This window comes from Callospermophilus lateralis, chromosome 16, assembly GCF_048772815.1.
Source record: "Callospermophilus lateralis isolate mCalLat2 chromosome 16, mCalLat2.hap1, whole genome shotgun sequence".
NCBI lineage: Eukaryota > Metazoa > Chordata > Mammalia > Rodentia > Sciuridae > Callospermophilus > Callospermophilus lateralis.
The window spans coordinates 38749197-38769928 of NC_135320.1; the positions used below are offsets into that span (position 1 = coordinate 38749197).

The 20732-nt window shown below is 30.4% G+C and overlaps 1 protein-coding gene across 3 annotated transcripts in view; it reads left to right on the forward strand.

Annotated features, from left to right (window-relative positions):
• The window catches only part of Zc2hc1a (zinc finger C2HC-type containing 1A), a 42065-nt gene that overhangs the window by 9368 nt on the left and 11965 nt on the right, over positions 1-20732 (forward strand). For all 3 annotated transcript variants that reach the window (XM_076835952.1, XM_076835955.1, XM_076835954.1), the window contains exons 2-7: positions 3701-3777; positions 5973-6089; positions 9847-9988; positions 11997-12145; positions 18593-18692; positions 19238-19337. In XM_076835952.1, coding sequence (XP_076692067.1) covers positions 3701-3777; positions 5973-6089; positions 9847-9988; positions 11997-12145; positions 18593-18692; positions 19238-19337 — 685 coding nt within the window. The remainder of the gene's footprint in view (positions 1-3700; positions 3778-5972; positions 6090-9846; positions 9989-11996; positions 12146-18592; positions 18693-19237; positions 19338-20732) is intronic.

The following is a 20732-nucleotide window of genomic DNA, read 5'->3' on the forward strand; positions in this document are numbered from 1 at the left end:
GAACTTTCTTCTTAGAACTGCTTTCATAGTGTCTGAGAGATTTCCATGTTTTATCTGTGTTCTCATTCACTTCTAAAAACTTTTTAATCTCCTCCTTGATGTCTTCTGCAATCCATTGTTCTTTCAGTAGCATATTATTTAGTCTCCAATTATTGAAGCAGCTTTTTTTTTCTTATTTTATGATTGATTTATAATTTATTTCCATTATGATCTGACAGAATGCAGGGTAGTATCTCTACTTTTTTATATGTGCTAAGAGTTGTAGGTAGGCCAGGCAGAGTGTGTCATCCTTGGAGTCCCTGTGGGCAGCCCCTGGTAGCGAGATACCTGAAGCATTGAGAAAGAAACCAAAGCTACAGTGTACACCCCTGGATTAAGGGATGCCCATAGTGTGGACTGTCTGCTGAGGAAAGCTGCTGGTTGCCATAGAACCAGGCTAAGAGAGAGACCATGAGCACTACAACTAGCAAGGCCAGAGAGATGGGAATTCCCAAGCCCTTTGGAGAGAACGTCTTGTCATACGTGCCCCAGATGTGGGATATGGCATTACAAGACTTAATATTTGCCTGGATGAGTTTTAGTTTTGTTTTTGTCCCTTCACTTCTTTTGGAATATTTATGCCATTATATATTGGATATACATATCCTACTTTTCACAGCTAAAAGTTTGCCTTGAGACTCAGAAGAGACTTGACTTGGATCTTTGGGCAATGATGGAACTATTAAGATTATGGGGACTCTTGGAAATGAAATAAGTGTAGTTTGCATTGCAAGCTGAACATAAGCTTTTGGGGGTCAGGGTGGATATGAGGTGTCCCACAAAAGTTCCTGTATTAATGCAGAAATGTTTGAACATGAAATGATTTGATTATGAGAGCCATAACCTAATTAGACCATAGTTTTAAATGGACTAACTGGGTAGTATCTGTAAGTAGATGGTTGTGGCTAGAGGAAGTTTGCATTTGGGGGATATGCCCTGTATGGGTTCATATTCCCTGCAGCCCCTTTCCCTTGCTCTCTTTGTTTCCCAGCTTCCATGGTCTTTGTAACTTATCCTGATTTGCCCTTCAGTCATGATAATCTGCCTCTTCCAGGGGAAAGAGCAATGAAACTGTCCGAAACCTTGAGACAAAATAAACTTTTCTTCTTCTAAGTTGTTTTTGTCAGGTATTTTAGTCTCAGCTACCAAAAGTTGAATAACACATCTACCCATGTGATTAGTCATACATTTCCTTGTAGTTCATGTAGTGTGAAGACTTTTCCAACAAGAAGAAAGACAACATGTGCTTTGCTATAGATCCTTTCAGTTTCTCAGTTTTATATATAGAAAAATAGAAATGATTCATCAACATACTTCTAAAGTATTTATTCCATCATTTGAATTAGTTTAATCATTCTCATATTTGAGGAACTTTTTCAAAATATGACACCAGTAAAAAAGATGCCTTGTCATCCATGTAAATTTCTTGCTAATACAGTCGGAAGATATAAAATTTTGTTAAATTATATTATGTTACAGGTAGAAGGGTGCCACATATGTCATTTAAGCTAACTTCTTTGTTTTGTAAAAAAGGAATCTGACCTTAAGAGAAGTTAAAATCTTACCCAGGGATTCATAGTTCTTAATGACAGCATTGATCTTGAAGTTAGATAATATTAAACAAATTCAAGTGTCTTTCTACCACTATCAATTCCTTTAATGAATAATATTAGAACAAACTGTGGCTTTGGACTCCAAGGCCTAACCTATTTATCATGACCTTTTGAGTATACATTTTGTGTTTTCAGTAGGTCTTGACATCAACCCATTTGCAAATTCCATATTTCATGAACCGTAAGGGTATGCTTTTTGATCAACTAATACAGCAGGAAATTAGAAATTTGTGTATATAATTGTTTTGAAGAATGATTTTTCATAAAGATTTTTCTTTTACTTGAGATAACTGCTCTTAAATGCATTATTTTTTATGCCTTTTAGTGACAGTGATTTTCTTTTCCTTTATGACATTTTAAACGTGCTTGATGACATGTGGAAATTAATTTCAATAATTGGATTTTATAGTATGGTAATATTATGATGTTTATGTTTTGTATGAAAAATGGAAGATGATTTATTTTTAGATATATTGAATAAATAAATAGTATTGTGTTAGCTTTATGAGAACAGTGGTTTTGTCATTGCACCCTGTGCTACTATTACTTGGTATATTTGGTAACCACTCAACTAGATACTCAGATTATTTTAATTTGTTGAATTGATTTTTCTCAGTAGTTAAATTTGGGGGCAGGTGTATACTTTTTAAAAAAGCAAAGAAATATATATTTTTAATATGTGTATTGATAAAATTTTAAATCATTGCTTAGTATATAAAGGAATACATGATAACTGTCAGTAAGCTTATAAACTTTGAACATGCCATGTCACTTTGACCATCATTTTTAATGAACCTAAAGGATAGTCTATCTAGTAACCATTTCAGCCTTCTGGATTGTTATTGGAATTAAGGGATCCAGAAAAATGAGATTGCTCTCCTTAAATAACCTAGCCCTTGGTATTATAGAAGGACAAATCAGGAGAATCTTAGCTTTACTTTTGTAATGTTCACTGCTGAACTGCAGTTATACAGACATGGAGTCCCTCTGAGGTAACAGTCATTTTTTTTTACTACTAGAATAAGGCAGAATAATACTAGAAAGATAGAACGAAGATGTTTTTCTTTTGCTATGTTAGAGTGTTTTCTCACCAGCGCATTATTTCACTAGTTTTATATAATCTCACCAAATGCTGTAGAACATATTAAATGGAGTCAAAATTGGCATTTCATGATTTTTTAATGTTACTTTTAGAAGAAAATGTTTTTGTTGTTCATATGGTAAAATACTTTTAACAATCAATAAAATATTCAACAGAAAATATTGGGAAAATTTTACAGGTTTGTAAAAATATCACTTTTAGAAAATTACTGGTATGAAAATAAATTTAGGTTTAAAAATTGGCTAGAAAATAAATGACAAGTGGATTCAGTTATGTAGAATCACAAATAATGTAATTTTTTTAGTTTAATTTTAATTGAATGAAAATTGTAGCTGCTTTATAATTTAATGAATTGTGCTTATGAGGTCAGAAAACCTCAATTTATTTGTCTAGTGATCTTAATAAGTATTATATGTGTAAAAAATGAAAAATTTGCCTCATAAATGCAGTTTGCATTCTAATTAAGTGATCTTACCTTTGGAGCCTTATACTTTTTGTTTGCTGTTGGTAATTAGAAGAAAATTCTTTTTATTCTAGTTTCTCTATATTATGTCAGGAAGACACTTAACCAGAAAATACAATGATAATTCTTCATGCCTTGAATATTAATAAGATTGATTTGATTTTTAAAGTTCCTAATTTACAATGAAATCAACTCATAAGTAAGAGATGATAAATTAATTTGGTTAAATAATAACAAGAAAACTAGATATTTCTAATATCAGTTTGGTTATTCTTAATCACTCTCATTTACCATGATATTTTTGATCACTAATAATTCTAAGCCTTATGCCATTTTAATTGGTAATTTTGCTTATTTTTAAATGAAACAAAGCATTTTTCAAAAGAACTAACAATTACCTATGAAACTAAGATAAAACATTGAAATTTGAAGTTTCACAATATGAGCCACAGAAATTATTTATAAAATTCTTTTCTGTTTTAGAAAACGGAAGTGTTGTCCAAGTTGGAGAGTTGTTGCCTTGCAAAATTTGTGGAAGAACATTCTTTCCAGTAGCATTAGTGAGTAGACTGAATCTGTACCTTTTTCCTTTGGGGTTTAATAGATCTGTAATTGTTCAGTACTTCAGAATAACTCACATGGGGAGAATTTATGTAGAATGAATTTTGAAGTTTTGTAAAACTTGATGAGGTGTTTGGGTTCCATTTGTGTCATTCTTCCAGAATACTCTCTTTCCTTCAGAGTTTGGTCTTCTGACTTCTCTGTTAAAGTGTTAATATTATCAGAAGCAAACAGAACAAACACCCCCCCTTTTTTTAGTACCACCCCCCCCTTTTTTTTTTTCATTTTTATGTTGAGATAGGGTCTTGCTAAGTTGCCCAGGTTGGCCTAGAACTTATGATCCTCCTGCCTCAGCCTCCTGAGTCACTGGGATTCTGGGCATGTTCTACCATGCCTGGCTACCAAACATCTCTTAATGTATACAATAATGTATTTATAGATACAAAATGATATAATGTCTAGGATTTGCTTTAAAATACTTCAGGGGATAAAAGCAGGGCTACACAAAACAAAAGTGCTAAAATGCTATTAATTGTCAAAGCAGTGAAGAGTAAATTGGAGTTCATTATACTAATCTCTTAACTCTCCTGTGTTTGAAATATTGCAAAGAAAAAAAACATAATTTTTTTTACAATATACAAGTGTACCTAAAATGCATTTTTCATTTTTTAAATAGTTTTGGTTGCAAAAATAGTTTTGTAATCCATACAAATAGAAATACTTCTAATTGATCTTAATAAAAATTAGCTAAATAAGAAAAAATAAAAATTATGCCTTATATACTTTAAATATTTTAACTTTGAACATAATTATATATTTATTAAGATTTTGATAAACAATATGTTAAAAATAAGGATCTGGTGGCAAAATATACTGTGCATATCCTTGTTTCCGGTTTATTTCTTTAAAGCAAAATGAGGGATTAATGATAAAAAATGTTCATTTGACAGTGGACACCTACATAATTTTGACTTTTTTGTAATCCTTTAGAAATATCTTTCCCACACATGTAGGGATTTTTTTTTTTTCCTCATCAAATCACTGTTTTTCAAAGTATTTTCAAAGCAGTCAGCTGAATTTTCACAGACAAAAATGCCAATTCTCCCTCAGTTATTTATCTAATATTAAATTAAATGATATAGTTATAATAACTACACTTTGTATAATCAGGTTTGGAAATGAACTCCACAGGCACTTGACACATAACAACTAAATTTGTGAGACTAGACATACACGGGTGTAGTAGAAAATCACATGCGAGCCTGTTTTTATTACTTAAGAACTCTTATTCTAATGACTATAATTATAGTGCTTATTTGTTGAAATTGAAAACAAATCTGTGAAACAGTTGATTACTAAGTGTCTACTGAAAGCATAACAGGCTCCTGACTTCAAATAAGCCAGCTCTCAAATTTGCTTTTTTTTCAGATAAAATTTAATGGTTCCAGCTTCTTCAGAGTTTCTTAGAACACAAATGAAAAAAATGCCTGTATTGTAATGTCATCAGTCAGTGTGCTTTGTATAGTGAAAGAAGAATTTGTTTTATCTAATTGATTAATTAAAAGCCAGTTAAGAGAAGTTTACTGGTATTTAAAATGAATGAATTGGTAACTATTTTTTTTAAAACCCTATAGGAATAGAACACTAGATTTCTTAAAAAAAAAAATCTTAGTGAAGAAAAGTAGAAAGTGTGAATTCTAGAAGGGAAGAAAGCGATAAAAGACCATTTTGTCTTTATTTTTGTGTTAACATTATATTAACATACAACTATTATGTTACTTTTGTTAATCTACATTATTCCTATTATGTTAGCTTTTGTTAATCCTAAAATCAATGCATTCTTCTCTATATAGCATTTCTTTTTCTAGTACCCATGTTTAGGTGTGAAGACCTTTGCTTTTCATTCAAGTAGATTTAATTTTATATTCTTTTCCTTACCAGAAAGGTATTATATAACTTTTAGTAAAATTTTACAGAAGTATTTTTCTATAATTTCTTGCTATAATAAAGAAAACTTATACATTTTACATATACATTTTAAAAAATTATAGTTAAGACAAAGCATACATTGTCATTATATGATCTTCAGTTTTTTAGTTAGGCTCAGATTTTTTAAACCGATCTCAACTTACGTTTTATAATGTTCTCTTCTGTAGGGAAGAAAATAATATGTTGCATGTTTTCATCTTAACAGAAAAAGCATGGACCCATTTGTCAGAAAACTGCCACTAAAAAACGGAAGACTTTTGATTCAAGCAGGCAAAGAGCTGAAGGAACTGATATTCCAACAGTAAAACCTCTTAAACCTAGGGTAACTTTTTAACAGAATTAATCTTACTGTTATGTAAATTAACAATTATAATTATCTGTTATTAACAATTATAATTATCTGTTATGCTATGATTAATAAAATTCTATGTATTTAGCTTAAAAATTTTATTAACTTACATTGTAATTGAAATTTTAACTGTAAAGGGGACATTAAAGTGTCATCTCAAACTTCATCAAATATAGTGAGAAATTTGTAGCATTGGAGAGCCAGTTGCTTAGCTATCAATGGGAAATAATTAAAACAAATGTGTTCATACATTCTTTTTAAGTCATTGTTTATACTTAAGATATAACTTAAGTTTTGAACTCTTTCTCACCATTAGTATAACCTCTTAAGTTCATACATGGAAAATAAAGCTTTTCTTACAAACATGTTAGCATAATAGAAGTAGATTACTTTGATGAATTGGTTTATGGCCTGTATTTATAATTTATATTGTGCTTTCTGGGGATAAGATTTATCAGTTGTTCAGTTGTCCCACATATATCTGTTATCTTATTTTCTTTCTTGGAACCAAAGCAAAGAACCTCTCATGGTAGTCTCTTCTTAATATCTGTCATATGTTACATAGCTAAGAATAAATCATTTAAATTTATTGTCACATGTAGTTTTAAATGGTCAGTTCATTGAAATGATCTAGGTGAAGTACCTTATTGAGTGGTTTTTGAAACAACAACAACAACAAAAAATACTGCTTTCAATGCTAATAACTTCTTCTAGGGTATAAGAGGAACACTTCCCTAAAAGAAATTAATCTTAGAATAAAATTATTTCATTATAGGAAAATCAAATATTTATCTTCATTTTATAGTCTGTGAATATTTATGGTAAGAATGGTGAAATTTGAATAAGGTACAAAAATCAGTATTTTCTTAGTAACCTCTCAGATAATATGATTATATTAGTTTAAGTAGATAAACTAGCCCAATCTTTGGATGCAGTATTACTTCATATGTATGGCCACATATCTGGATTTGACTCTGGCTGTGTAACATATAATGTTATTTTGGGCAAATTATGTATGCTTCCATTTACTATACAATGGTGATAGAAGTAGTATCAGTATTGGGGGTTATTGTGGAGATTAAATAATATTATCCATAGGGAGTTATATTTAATAGTTTTTTTTAAAGCAAAGTAAAAAATCATTCTTTTGTATTAATTAATTAATTGCCTTGCTCCCAAAAGTGTGGTCCATAGAGCAGTAATATCAGCCATATTTGAAAACTTGTTGGAAATATGGAATCTTTGGTCCCACACAGAGATACTGAATTAGAATTCACTTTTAACAAAATCCTTGTACCCATTAACAAAATCATATACCCATGCAACTTTGAGGACAGTGTTTTAGAAGATTTGAACATTATTATATGGTTCTCAATGTTATTTACGTAGATCAAGGAAATCCTACAAAATGATAAGCAGAGTAGGGGCACAACAATGTATGAACTCTATTTTTGGTAAAACTAAAGGCACAGACTACCAAATACATATAAGTGCTGCCCAAAGCAGTTGAGATCCAGGTTAAGGTACTAAAAAGGGAAAGTCCTGGAAGTTTCTGAAAGTCCCATGGATCAGATAGTGAGAATCTCATGCCTTAGAGGGGAAAGATCTCTTCAACTTGAAGAGATGAGAGAATCAGAGATGAGAGATCTTGTTAGAAAGAATATATCCCTTTGTTAACTGCAGCCAAGACAGGAACCAAGATAAAGTGTAGGAAATTGGATAGCCAGGCCCTAGAATGAGCAGGACTGAAGTTGGACAAAAGCCAAGGATGAGGAAGAGAGAATTGAACAGGCCCAGTAGCATAGGTTCTCGGAAACTTATGTGGAGAGGCCCAACTTAAAGGTCGGTGTGCTTTTTAGAAGTGGTTGTAAGAACAGAGAGAAGCAGAGCTGGCAGCAGTAGCCTTTTGTAAACATACTATTTTTGTTTTACACAAGTAGAAGAGTCAGAAAACTGCCACTAAAAAACGGAAGACTTTTGATTCAAGCAGACTAAGAGCTGAAGGAACTGATATTCCAACACTAAAACCTCTTAAACCTAGGGTAATATGGAAACTAACAGAGAGATCTTATTTGTAGTAAGTAGTCTATATTTGGTCTAACAAAGAAAATGGTTGTTGATATGTAGCCTGGAAGTCTACCCCGGGCCTCTCTTCCCCAAAATCTCTTGCAAGTAGTTGTGCCAGGAAAATCTGATGAGTAATAAGAAACCTGTTTACATTGATACAAAGATACTATGAGAAGAAAAAATACCAAGGAGCAGTCAAACTTACCAATAGATGAGTAGTACTGTTTATGGAGCAGATGAATTTTATGAGTAGACATTTACCTATAAAATAAGAAAGTTTTTATTTAAGATTTTTTTGTATCTATATCCATAAAAGATGTGGGTCTTTAATTTTCCCTTATATCAAAGTTTTGCGGCTCTCATAAACTAGTTGGAAAGTTGCTTTCTAGGTATTTAAGTAATATGATAAAATCTTTATTTCATGATACACGAGTCAGCATCCTATTTAGTGTAAAGGCATTGGTAGTCCATTAAAATTAGGGATGAGATTAAACTGCAACCAATAGAGTAAGTGCTAACTGATACTGTTAGATAAGAAAAAGAAATTGGATGTATAGAAATTGGAAAAGAGTTACTAGGAGATACAGTATACTGGAAGGTATAATATTGCTGGTTAAAAGAATAACCAGGAAAATATTGCAAAAGGTAATAAAATAGGATTACCCTGTTATATCAATATATGTTATAAAATCTCAATATTTAAAATACTAGTACTAACTTAAGGATAGTTAGAAAAATGGAATGGAAGAGAAAGTTTTGAAATATGCCCAGATTCAAAAGGGTTTAGTTTGTGATTAATATGTTTTCACAGTTCTGAGGGAAAAAAAGTTAAAAGGTGGTTTGGTAGCTGCATTGTCTTGTTAAAAGAAAATAATGAATTGAATTCATATATTTCACCGTTTACCAGAATAATTACAACTGAATACAATTTTAAAATGTAAATTTTTAAAATGGAAACCATGCATGTTCCAGAAGGAAACATGGGAACATTTTATTTTGCCTTGGTATGTGTTTGGCCCAGGCAAACTTACTATGTTGGCCTTGGTATGTGTTTGGTCCAGGCACTTACTGTGATTGCAGACTATGAAAGAAAAGATTAGTAAATTAAACTACCTTTTAAAAAGTTCTGCATTTTAAAGGACCCGTAGCAAAGTCAAAAGACAGGCCAGTTGTTGGAGGGAATAATAGCTAAAGAACTACTAGAAATTGTCACAAACAGACCCAAGAACCCAACCAATAAACAGGACAAGGAATATAAAAAGTTTATAGGATAAATGATACAGATGGTGTTTAGTGAAGTGAAAGAATGTTCAATCTCAGAGCAAGAAAAATCCAATTAAATCCACATTAGAGAGAACAATATTTCACCTTTTAGTCAGTTGAAATCTCAAAAGTTTGCTAAATTTCATTGGAGAGATTATAGGAAAACAGAAAAATACACTTTTACTGGGAGCATAAATGCATGTTACACCTATAGAGGATGTCTGTCAATTAGAATTATATTTTAAAAGTTGCATACAGTGCAACTGCATGAAAAGTTAATTTGGGAAGGAATCTTTTAAGGATTCCTGTTAAGAGAATATGATATTAAATGATTTGGCATTATCTCAAGTTTTATTTATATTTATTAATAGTTTTGATATTGGGTTTTCTTTATTTATAGCCAGAACCACCAAAGAAACCTTCAAATTGGAGAAGAAAACATGAAGAATTCATTGCCACCATAAGAGCAGCTAAAGGCCTGGATCAGGCACTTAAAGAGGGTGGCAAACTTCCTCCTCCTCCTCCACCTTCTTATGATCCTGGTATATATGGAATACTGTTGATATAAATATTCACATGGACAGAAAATAATGATAGAATATTTATGCATTTTAAGTTGTAACAAAACTTAAACCTAAAGCATAATCTCTAAATACTTTGATATTAAATAATGGTCCTATCCCAGCCATCTAGGATTATAAAGATAAATCTGTGTGGAGTGTAGGAGTGCATTATCCTTTTATCGCAGTACTTGTATTTAAGCATAAAAATTATAGCATGTTTAAAAATTATATGGCAAATTAAATGTTAGTTTTCTAGGAGATAAATTAATCATGTTCATTGTGGGTTGAGATACAGTCATTGAGTAGAATTCAGATAGTTATGTTGACTGGTTCTTTGGTATCTTCTTATCTAGGAAGAAAAAAAGGCCAATATTTGTAAGGTATATATCTCACATAGGAAAACTATGATATAGACTGATTACCTAAATTATGCTTTTAATTTTATTTTCTTCATTGAATAGCTAAAAGTTGCATTGTTCAGGGTTAACAAAATGTAAAACAAGATTTTGGAAAACCCACATGAGATATTGTGATCCTAATAGACAATTAGCTATTGGTTATTAGAACAGCCTAAAGTTTATTTTAATGAACAAGTTAGCCACATTAAAATCGAGTTAGTATTCTAGATTGAGGTTTATTTCTTAGGAAAGAGAATGCTGTTCAGCAAATCTAGACATGATCTTTTTTTTAAATATTTTATTGTAGAGGAGAGGTCTGCAAACTATTTCAATAAAAAGCCGTAAAGTAAACTTTTTAGACTTTGTATGCCATAAGTTACCTGTTGGAACTTTAACTCTTTCATTATTTCAATAAGTCATAGATAATGTATAAATGAACAGGCATAGCTATGTTGTTCCAATGAAATATTATTTACATAAAGAGGCAACAGGCAGGCTGAATTTGGCCCATAGGCTATACTTTGCCAAATACTACTTTAGAGTATTAGTAATTACTTTTAATTGTTTTGACTATTTCTGAGGTGCTCCAACTGGGCTTTGAAACTCTTCTGTCTTTATTTTCCCCATGAAGTTGAGTTCTCTACTTTGGAGGTATTTGGATATTGCATACATTTTTTTTTTCTTTTCATGTCTGCATTAGTGAGTGAGGGAGTACCAGTTCTTTGGAATGGTAATGGGATTTAGAAAATTCTCTTTGGCTTGACAAAAACTACTTCTTTGTTATTAGGGGTTTTAGTGTAATTTTTAAAGATCACACTCCCTATCCAAAAGTAAACATGTTGAAATAAGTGAATTTTTTTTTTTTTGGCACTAATTTTTTGTTTATTCCCAGTTTTTCATTCAGTTGAGGTCCTTTGAAATGCTTCCAAATTTGGTTATGGGTTAATTTTGACATTCAATATTAAAAGAAATTTTATTTACAGTTACTACATTTTAAAAGAATATTTTGTCTTAGAAATATTCATTGTCTCTTAAATTTAAATTAATTATGTTAATTTTAAGTTTTTTTAAAATCACTTCTTCCATCTGTTAGGACCTCTAAAAGAAAGTAAAGTTGTTGGAAGTGAATAAAACTATTTTTTGATGGTTTTCTCTAATGGATGTATAAGATTCTATGGATGAATCTATATTTTAAGTGGTGTATTAGAACGGTATATTAGGTTTAACTAGTCTACCATATACAGTATATATACAGAATGAAAGCATATGGTATTATAGAAGTAAAGGAGAAATGATATCTTTTCTTCTACTTATTCATTCTTTTGTCCTGAAGATTTATCTTTTGTTCTTTTTTTCTCTTCAGTTCTCCTCAAACTTGATTCAAAGTTAGAAAAAAATTAGAATGAATTTTTGGACTTTTTTCTTTATAGTCTTTACTAAGTTTATCAGGCTGGATGTTATATGGAAATTGGAATTTTTGCTTATCAGATATTAACTATGTTATGCATCTTTAATTATTGTTCATTAAAAACCAATGATTCTTAATATCCCCTTTCAGGTATTCTCTTATTAATCTGTTTCTGTCTTAGATTATATTCAGTGTCCATATTGCCAAAGGAGATTTAATGAAAATGCAGCTGATAGACATATCAATTTCTGTAAAGAACAGGCAGCACGTATTAGTAACAAAAGCAAGTTTTCTACTGACACCAAAGGAAAACCAACTTCTCGGACACAGGTGAAATGCTCAATTTTAATAATTTCTATTGATCAATGAGAAAATGACACTTTGAGATTCATAGTTTATGTTTATGCTTTATAGGACATTATACTATAAAATTAATTGATTTGAGAAGTACTTGAGTTGGTAGGGACTTGAAAATGTATCAATTTAAAGAGTAATAAAGTAATAAAATAAATTAAACATAGGATTACCAAATTCAGAGGAAACATAAAAGGGTTGGAAGACTGAGTTAATGGCAATAAAAGTCAAAGTTTGAAAATCATGTCAGTACTGAGACATGTACATGAGGGAAGGGAAACTTGGATTCACATTCTAATTGTTTCTTTGGAACTTCTAGACAAATAACATGCCATTAAGTGATAACCACCTGATGATTATGAAAAACAAATGAAACAATGTATATGAAAGCACGTAAACTACTGATATATAAGGTTTTTATAGTAAATTAATTTTTATAACACTATTGTTTTTCTTTAAACACTATTACACAAAAATATTGATAATGTTAGACTTATGAGCATATTTCTGTTTTCACATAGCTTTTTTTTATGAACAAATTTTTTTCTCTTTTGAGAAGGGGTTGCACTGTATTGCCCAGTCTTACCTTGAATTCCTGTGGCCAAGAGATCTTTGCTTTCTCAACCTCCCAATTAACTGATACTACAGATGAGTATCACTGTATCTGATCTAGCAGGTTTTATTGAGTGTTGTAAATCTAAACAACAAATGGTTGAGTCCATGGATCTCTTGTTACTTACAAGTAATATGTTAGATTAAAAGACCCCCAATACAATAGGGGCTTCTTTGAGAGAATCTTTGTACTGAGTTCTTAAAATGTTATTGAAAATAGACTATATCATTATTATCATTGTCATTTTGGGGAAAACACCTTTTGTTAAGCTGAGCACAATGGCACATGCCTGTAATCCCCTGGTCCTCTGGAGACTGAGGCAGGAGGATTGCAAATTCAAGGCTAGGTTGGCAAACATTTGATTTTTGACTGTGCAGTACTATATTAGCTAGCTGTGAGTTTTCATCTCTGACTTGTGTCAAGCTAAGAATGTTCTCCTGTATTTAATGAGGGTTTATTTGTTTGTATTTGTTTTTGTTTTTTAACTGCAAATGTAATTTGAATTTTGTATAATGCTGTTTGTCTATTCAAACACTAATGTGGTTTTTCCTGTATTATGTTATGCTTATGATAAATTACACAGATTTTCAAATGTCAAACTTAATTTGCATTCAGTGAGTAAATTCTCTTTAGTCAAAAATTCTTATTTTTATGTTTTTTAATTTGATATACTAAAATTTTGTTAAAAATTTTTTCATCTATCCTTATGGGGAAGGATAGATGAACTGATCTATAATTTGGCTGGTATTGATTGAGAGTAATACTTGCCTCATCAGAGGTTTGCAGTTATTTCCTATTTTCTGGAAAAGTTTTTGTTATTTTTTTTTCTTACATTTTCTTCTGGAGTTCAACAGTGAAGATTTCTAGGCATACAGTTTTCTTTTTTCTGAGATTTTAAATTATTACATAAATTATTTTATTAATTGTAAGGTTGTTTAATGTGGTAGTTCTTGGTTTTCAGTTAGCATTTTGCTTTTTAAAAGCAATTTACCTCTTTTATATGTATAGTTGAATTTATTGACATAAAATTATTAACTTTTTAATGCCTACAATATTTATAGTGTTTTATTCCCTTTTTTTTATTCCTGATACTGATATTTTATATTTTCATTTTTCTCTCCAACAAGTAGTTTTGTCTTTTTCCAGCCTTGCAAGAGGCTTATGAAATTTTATTACATCTTTACAAAGACTTTTTTTCATTGCATTGTTTGAGTGCATCTTACAATTCTTTTTCTCCGCATTTTTTAATAGATGCATTATAGTTGGACATACTGATGGGATTTATCACAATACAGAATATAACAATACAATTGACCAGTTTCACTCCCTAACACTTTTTCCCTTCTTCCCAACCTCCTCTGGTGCCTTTTCCCTTTACTGATCTCCCTTTAATTTTCTTGAGATCTGCCCCCTGCTTTTGTTTTCCTTTTTCCTCTTTAGCTTGTACATATGGAAGAAAAACATATAACTCTTAAATTTCTTAATTTGACTTATTTCACTTAACATATGGTCTCTAGTTCTATCCATTCTCTACAAATGACATCATTTCATTTTTCTTTATGGCTGATTAAAACTCCATTGTGTATATATTACCACATTTTTTTAAATTCGTTTGTCTGTTGGTGGACACCTAGACTGCTTTCACAATTTATGAATTGTGCTGCTGTAAACATGTATGCATGAATCACTGTAGTATGATGACTTTAATTCTTCAGGATAAATATTGAGGAGTGGTATTGCTGAGTTATATGGTGGTTCCATGTCTAGTCTTTTGCGGAACCTCCATACTGATTTCTATTGTTGTACTAAATAGCAGTCCTATCAATAGTGTAAAAGTATTCTTTTTCTCTCATCCTCTCTAGAATTTATTATTAGTGTTCTTAATGTCAGCCATTCTGACTGGTGTAAGATGAAATCTCAGTCTAGTTTTGATTTGCATTTTCCTAATTACTAAGGATGGTGAACATTTTTTCATATATTTGTTGGCCATTTGTATTTCTTCTTTGGAGAAGTGTCTGTTTAATTCATTTGTCCATTTATTAACTGGGTTATTTGATTTTTTTTTGGTGTAAAGTTTTTTGAGTTCTTTATATATTCTAGATTTTAATCCTCTGTTAGAAGATTAACTAGCTTACATTTTCTCCCATTCTGTGGATTCTTTCTTCACACTTTTAATAGATTACTTTGCTGTTCAGAAGCTTTTTAATTTGATACCATCCCATTTATCATATTGTGAATCAACTCTTTTGATATTATTTCCTGAGCTTCATGGGTCCTATTAAGAAAGTTGTTGCCTGTGCCTAAAAGTTGAAGTGTTGGTACTGTGTTTTCTTCTAGGTGTTGCATAGTTTCTGGTCTAATTCCTATGTCTTTGATCCATTTCAAGTTGATTTTTGTGCAGGGTAAGAGATAAAGGTCTAGTCTCACTCTTCTACATATGGATAACCGTTTTCCTAGCACCATTTGATAAAAAGGCTATCTTTTTTCCAGTGTATGTTTTTGGCACCTTTATCAAGAATCAGATGACTGTAGATGTGTGGGCTTATCTTTGAATCTTATATTCTGTACCATTAGTCTTTGTGTTTGTTTTTATGCCACTACCATGCAGTTTTTGTTACTCTAACTGTAGAATAGTTTGAAGTCAGGTATTGTAATGTCTCCAGCATTGCTTATTAACCTCAAAATTGCTTTGGATATTCTGGATCTTTATTCTTCCAAATGAATTTTAGGACTGTTTTTCTAGTTCTGTGATGAATGTCATTGGTATTTTTATGGGGATCATATTGAATCTGTATATTGCTCTTGGTAGTATGACCATTTTAACAATATTAATTTTTCCTGTATATATATATGATCATGGGAAGTCTTTCCATCTTCTGAGGTCTTCTTTAAATTCTTTCTCAGTATTTTCATTGTAGAAGTCTTTCACATCCTTGACTTATTCTAAAGGTGTTTTGTTGTTGTTTTATTTGTTTTCTGTTTTTTGAGCCTATTACAGATGGAATTATTTTCCTGATTTCTTTCACAACATGTTTATTATTGGTATATAGGAAAGCTATTGATCTTTGTATGTTGATTTTGTTCACTGCTACTTTGCCACATTTGTTCATTAGCTCTAGAAGTCTTTTGTTGGAGTTTTTTGGATCTTCTGGATATAGAATCATATCATCTGCAAACAGTGATGGTTTGATTTCTTCATTTTCTGTGTGTATCCTTTTATTTCCTTCTCTTGCCTAATTGCTCTGACTAGAATTTCCAGCACTGTATAAAATAGGAGTAGTGAGAGTGAACAGTCTTGTCTTCTTTCAGATTTTAAAGGAATGCTTTCAGTTTTTCCCCATTTACCATGAAATTGGATTTGGATTTTTTCATTTATAGCCTTCATAATGTTGAGGTAGATTCCTTCTATCCCTAGATTCTTTGGTGTTTTTATCATGAATGGGTATTAAATTTTGTCAAAGGCCTTCACTGCATATGTTGAGATGACCAAGTAATTTTGTTCTTAATTCTTTTTATGTGACGAATTATATTTATTTTATGTATTAAGTCAACCTTGCCTCTGAAATAAAACCAACTTGACTGTGGTGTACACTCTTCTTCATATATTGCTGAACATGATTTGCTACTGTTCAAGTATTTTTTAATATAAGTTCATCAGGGATATTGGTCTGTAGTTTTCTTTCCTTGATGTGTTCTGTTCTTGTTTTGGTATGAGTGTAATATTGGCTTGATAGAAGGAAGTATTCCATTCATTTCTATTTCATCGAATAATTTGAAGAGTATTGGCATTACTTTAAGGGTTTGGTAGAATTCAACTAAAAATCCATCTTGTTTTTTCTTTGTTGGAAGGCTTTTTATTACTGCTTTTAGCTCATTGGTATAGTAATAGGTTTGTTTAGGTTTTCTATGTCTTCTTGATTCAGTTTTGGCAGATCTTATTTATCCAGATATGAATACATTTCTAGGCTTTCCAATATATACAAATCTCAATACGCTTCTTATTGTTCAGTTTAAAATATTTTCTAATATGTAATTCTATTACTCATAGTTTATTTCAGAGTGAAGCATTTAGTTATGGATAGTTGGGGCTTTTTCTCAGTGCTTTATTTTTGTTTAATTCTATTATAGTCTGGTAAAACATTAGGCAAAATTTCCACCTTATTGAAATTTGTTTTATTGATGCACATATTCTTTTTTGGTGGATGTAACATGACATCTGGAAAAAAAATATGTGCTCTGCTCTTGAGTTTTACAAATAAGTGAATTTCTCTTAATATTTATAATTTCTTATATATGTCCCTTTTACCATATGATGTATCCCTTTTCTGTGGGAGCATTCCTTTTGTTCAAATGTGTTTCATCTGGTAAGAATATAGCCATTTATTTAATTATTCATTTTTTGTTCTTTTCTTTAAATGTCTTTGCATACTCTGTAGACAAGCCTATAATTCATTCTTCTTTTTGTTTTTTTTAATTTAGCTTAGCAACCATAACCTGTTGGTTGAAGTGTTGAGACATTTCTGTTTAATGTAATTATTCTTGATAGGTTGTGCTGAGGTCTGCCATGTTGCATTCTTCAATTTTTGATTCTTCTTTTATTTCTCTGTCTCTTTTGTCTTAATAAGCAACACTTTTTTTTGTTGGCTAACTCTGCTTTTTGTTTTTTTAAATTTTCTATAGGAATAGCATAACTTATTCTTATCTATGAATTTTTCCATTTACCTCCTACCATCTTTAGTGCTAGTGTATTTATATATACATATACACACATATATAGATATGTATGTGTATATATATATATATATATATATATATATATATATATATATATAATATATGAAAAAAATAATGACTTTATAGACATGATAAGCCTGTCAGTACTCTTGATGTTGTTGTTATGAAATGTTAGACTCATTGTTTTAAAAGTCATCTGCTTTTAGCCAGGCATATTGGTGCTTGCCTGTGATGCCATTGACTTGGGAGGCTGAAGCAAAAGGATGGCAAGTTAGAGACTAGCCTCAGCAACTTAGCAGACCTTGTCTCAAAATAAAAAATAAAAAGGACTGGGGACATATCTCAGTGGTAAATTGCCCTTTGGTTCAATCCCCAAAACTAAAAACAAAACAAAGCCCAATCATCTGCTTGTAAAGTAATTGAAAATGTATTAATATTATATACATATGTACATAATATGTATATACAAATATATATACATACCTATATTAATTTATACATATACTTTGTGTTTTAATTTATACATACACTTTGTGTTTTATATTACACATGTATTTATCTTCCCCAGACATAATCATTCTTGCTTGCAAATCTAAGCTGTTATCTTTTTTTCATTTCCCATCGGTCTGGAAAGGTTTCTTGAGTCAGTATTGCAGATCTACTGGCAATGAATTCTCCATTTTTGGTTATCTGAAACATCATATTTTCCCTTCCCATCTGACTTTCAGTGCTTTTTAAATTACTTTGTACATACATTGTTATACTTTCATGCTCGTTTTTAGTTTTTCATTAAAGGGTTAGTCAAAATAGACCATTTTTGAGAAATAAACTTTCTATGATTTCAGCAAAAATCTTTGTAAATATGAATATTTTACTTACACCATAAACATTTGAGTGTATAGTCAGTGGGATTAAATACACTTATAATGCTGTGCAGCATCACCATTCATCTCCATAGCTTTTTTTCTTGTAAAGCTAAAATTTTAGACTTGAAGAATGTGAACTTTTTAATTACTAGTTTATAATTAATAATCAGAAAATTATGTTAATTGAATATTTTATTTTTATTATTTTAGTATAAGCCACCTGCACTTAAAAAGTCAAATTCTCCTGGAACCACGTCATCAGGATCTTCACGATTACCACAGCCAAGTGGCGTTAGCAAAACTGTTGTAGGTAATGAGATCCCATAACATCACTTAACTTTTAAAAACTGTTTAGAGAAGGAAGTAAAGATTGTGCTCTATTATTAAAATAGTTTTATAATTAAGAGATGTGCATTATTTATGGATACAAATAAATCACTTTTCAATAGCTTATTCTTTAGATATTTTATTGGTTTTTTTACTTAATATATGTTCAGAATAACTGGCCAGGTTCTTTTTTTGATTCACTGACCACAAGTATTTTCCTCTCATTTCTACCTTGGTTCCTCAGACAATTTTCCTGATTAAAAAAATAATAATAATGGTTTGAAGAACATATTGGCCACTGAAATGTACCTTTATTTTTATGTATATTATAATCTAGAAATTAGAAATGAATATGTTATTCCCTGGAAATAACATTTTAAAATATCACTTTTAAGAAGAATTTTTTTTATTAATAACTTGACCTATAGCTGTAAAAAACATTACTAAAGAATTGTTTTCCTTGTCAGATACTGTATTCTATGTTAATTTTTTAGAGAATTCTTTAACTGTTGCCTTTTTTGTCATAAGGTACACCTTCAGGTAAAGTGCCTTCAGTTAGCAGCTCTTTGGGAAACAAACTTCAGTCCTTATCTCCTTCTCATAAAGCTATAGCAACTCCTCAGGCAGGGTAAGTTTACATTCAATAATTTATTCATGGTATGTCTTTAAATGGCATTGAACTTTTATTTTGATTCTGGTAATCAGCCTTTTCATTAAACTTAATTTTCTAAGTTTTTTTTTTTAATGTATTGTTGATTAGGAGCGTATCATCCTTGTTGAGAACCTAAACTAGTATTTAGAAAATAATCTGATGGTATTTATCATGAGCCTTAAAAATGATCATATTTTTGGTTGAATAATTTTATTTCTGGGAATGTACTCTCAGGAAATATTTTGAAATATTTTTTTGAAGTGTTATTTAATGCTTATAACTTGCTAAGCACTATGTGTCAGGCACTGTGCTAGACATTTTGCATGTATTTTTATTAAAAACTCTCCACACCATGAATAACAAAATCAGAAGCAATTTTTTTTAAAGCCACAAGCTGTTAAGAGAAACAAGATACAAGTTGAGATCTACTTTAAATATTTGAATATTTATTTATTTGTTTTTATTATGTTCACATTATAATGTAAAAAAGTGAAATAAAATCACTAGCTTTGATTGAATAGTGTGCTTTGAAAAATCTATAAAGGGATATTTTACAGCCAGAAAAATATAAATAAATTTTAATAAGATAATTCTGCTATACACAGAGAAAATTATGTGTAGAAATAAAAACAATATATGCTGAAATATCAAATGAGTAATTCTTTTCCTTTTATTTAATCCTTTTTTTATGCATTTTTCACACATTGTTACCTAGATGGCTTTTAACCCATTTTGTCCCATATCCCATTTATGGAACAACTCTAAAAACTTAAAATTGAAAACAAGTAGGCCATTCTTAGATTTTGAAATAATTGTTACATTGACAGAATTGAATATTTGGGACTTAAAAGGATTAATGAAGTAGCTTAAATCAACTTTTAATAATCCATTTTAATATGGAAAATTTGTTGGTAATGCCAGAGATTTTAATATCAAGTCACCTGTTATAAATTTACTTTCCCTTTCATTTTAATAAATCAGAAAATTAGGCTAATAATATAGCCCTATTGTTATGTAAAATATAGCCATATTATTTTCAAATATAAGTTATCTGTGGCTCACATTCATTTTGATTTTCTTGTAGGAAATATATATAAGGGTTTTTATCAAGTGAGATTAACTACCTGTTATTTCCCAATTCATACCATATACATAATATAAGACCTAAAAGAGTTTAATATAGTTATTATTGTAGGAAAAGAAAAATTTCAACTTGTTAGAGCTGATGAATTGAATATTTTTCTTACTGTTCGTTATACCTCCAAAGAGAAGAAGCAGGCTATCTTTTTAAAAAGATACATAGTAATAGTAGAAGGAATAGTTGAAAAATAAAATAGTAACAGATTAACAGCTGAAAAATATAAGAATCTC